Source organism: Pteropus vampyrus, unplaced genomic scaffold (assembly GCF_000151845.1).
Source record: "Pteropus vampyrus isolate Shadow unplaced genomic scaffold, Pvam_2.0 Scaffold1, whole genome shotgun sequence".
NCBI lineage: Eukaryota > Metazoa > Chordata > Mammalia > Chiroptera > Pteropodidae > Pteropus > Pteropus vampyrus.
Window position 1 is genome coordinate 25,040,013 of NW_011888782.1, and position 2,281 is coordinate 25,042,293.

Genomic DNA, 2,281 nt, shown 5'->3' on the forward strand with positions numbered 1-2,281 from the left:
TTTTTTTTTTTCACACATTTGGAGACCTGCATAGAAAAGACGTGAAGACCCAAAGAAGTGATTAGATGCTGGGAGTCACTTATATATATATCATTTTAGCAAAGAATGATAAATTGTGGAGAAATGATAAGACAAAGGAGAAGGGGTTTGGGTTTCTAGGGGTGGTAAATGGTGTGAATGTAAACATAAGCTGGAAACTAATGAAAGTTAAGGATTATTTAGTAAGGTTTGTGCAGACCCATCTCTATGCTGACTTTCTTTTCTTTTTCTTTTTGATTTTTTTAAAGAGAATATTTGTAAGAACTTATTTTGGCCAAAACTGATAACATTGCTAGGAAGCAAGACTGCAAATGCTCCCTGTGCTGACTTTCTGTCTTCAGAGATAGGGGTTGTTCTCCTGCTATGAGAGGCAGGAAGGGGGACATTTTCACAAAGAGAAGTTTATGTCCAGCTTATAGGCATACAGGGAGAGGGCGAAGAGCTTTTTCTTTGTTTGCTGTTTCCCAAATGCCTTCAGGTCAAAATAATTCTTAATACAAAGAAAGTGGCATTTTTGGTATGGCATATATATTCTGATCCCCTTAAATCCAAAGTTCAGAAAATAAAACCATTAGCACTAATTCTATGACCATAACAATCACTATCATCTATTATTTCCTTTAAAACAAGTAAGCCATTTAAGTTCTCTTTAGCTGGTATCTTATGGAACTATGTTGGGATTTCGAAAATGTGTGGCTTTTTTTTGTTTATAGGTGAGAGTATCTTAATTTGTAAGAACTCTGAGAAATCAAAAGGCATAGCTCTACTTCAGGGATCTCTAAAACCTGTTCGCAGCTGTCTGCGAAGACGAGAAGGAGAAGAAGTAACTGCGAGCATGATAAGAGCTATTCTGGAGGTAAGAGAATGTTCTCTAAATTACATTTGCTCTTTTGTACCTATAATGCAATGATAAAACTTTAGTATGTGAAAAATATTAGCTTTGTGTTTCTTTACAATATTATTTATAGCCTTTCGAAGTCTGAATCTCTTCTATTTTTTATAGTTATTTTCTGGAATTTAATACAGCTAGTGCTATGTCAATCCATTTCAAAACAGTGCATTAAAACCCAAATGCCAGACGGTTTTTTTGTTTTTTATATAGTCTTAATTATTTTGTGAATTTAAAAAAGTGACAAAAATGGCCCCTAGTTCTGTTATCCAGATAATACCTGTTGACATTCTAATAAAATCATATTTAAAATACACATAATTAGAAGTTTCAAACAATACAGAAAGATCTAAAGTGAAAAATAAAACTTTCTGCTCAGAGTCCTCATAGGTAACTCCTTTTAAGTGTTTTCATTTATTCATCCAGGAAATTGTTCTGTTCATATACCAGCATGTCTTGCTGTTGGCTTCAGTACTGATCCTGGGGGTACTAGTGCCTGCGCTCATACTCTGCTCTCAGTTTGAAAAAAAAAAAAAGTAATTGATAACATATGGTTGATAAGGATGAAGAAAGTAGGCACTCTCATGTACTGCTGAAATTTTTTTGGAGGGAAACTTTTTCATACCTACTAAGATGAAAAAATGCACATGGCCAGTTATCGAAGAGATTCATATCTAGGAATGTTACCCAGAAATGTATTTGTGAAATTACATCAATTTAAGTGTACACAAGTGTTTATTATAGCACTATTTGTAATAAGAAAAAACTGGGAATGACCAAAATACCATTAATACTAAATAAATCTTAGAAAAACTGAAATAATTCTGTTTAGGATGATTTGGTATGTTTCTAATATATATTAAATCACAGAAGGCAAGGGGCAAACTAGTATATGTAATAGAACAGTTGTGGGAAAATGATATCCACAAGACACAATTAACCTTATTTTTTTCTACACCTATTCCCCACCCCTCTTCTGGGTGGGAAATATTCAATATTAGCGTTCCTGTATGCCCACATATTTCAGAAGGAAGGATGAGAAAAATTGATTTGGTTCACAGCCATGAGCCATCAATATCTCCTTTATATATGTGTTAGTTTCCACATTTCAGATATTCCCTTATTTTCATTTATGAGAAAATGTATCTACTTTTAAGGAAAACTTTTCAAGCTGTCAGTAGGTGTTATCTACATTTGTAATGAATGGTGCTGGAAGAGTTAATGAAGAATCTCTACACTGAGAGAACAAAATTACTTAATTTCTTTTATATCATGAAGACCTGAATGTCTTATTAAAAAGTTACAGAAAATTTCAAACCTCTTGTATCAGATAATAGTTGGTGGAGTGGCAAG

The 2,281-nt window shown here is 33.3% G+C and overlaps 1 protein-coding gene across 1 annotated transcript in view; it reads left to right on the top strand.

Moving 5' to 3' along the window:
- The window catches only part of POLQ (DNA polymerase theta), a 96,055-nt gene that overhangs the window by 23,496 nt on the left and 70,278 nt on the right, over positions 1–2,281 (top strand). Inside the window, exon 10 of the mRNA XM_011355325.2 lies at positions 753–895. Coding sequence (XP_011353627.1) covers positions 753–895 — 143 coding nt within the window. The remainder of the gene's footprint in view (positions 1–752; positions 896–2,281) is intronic.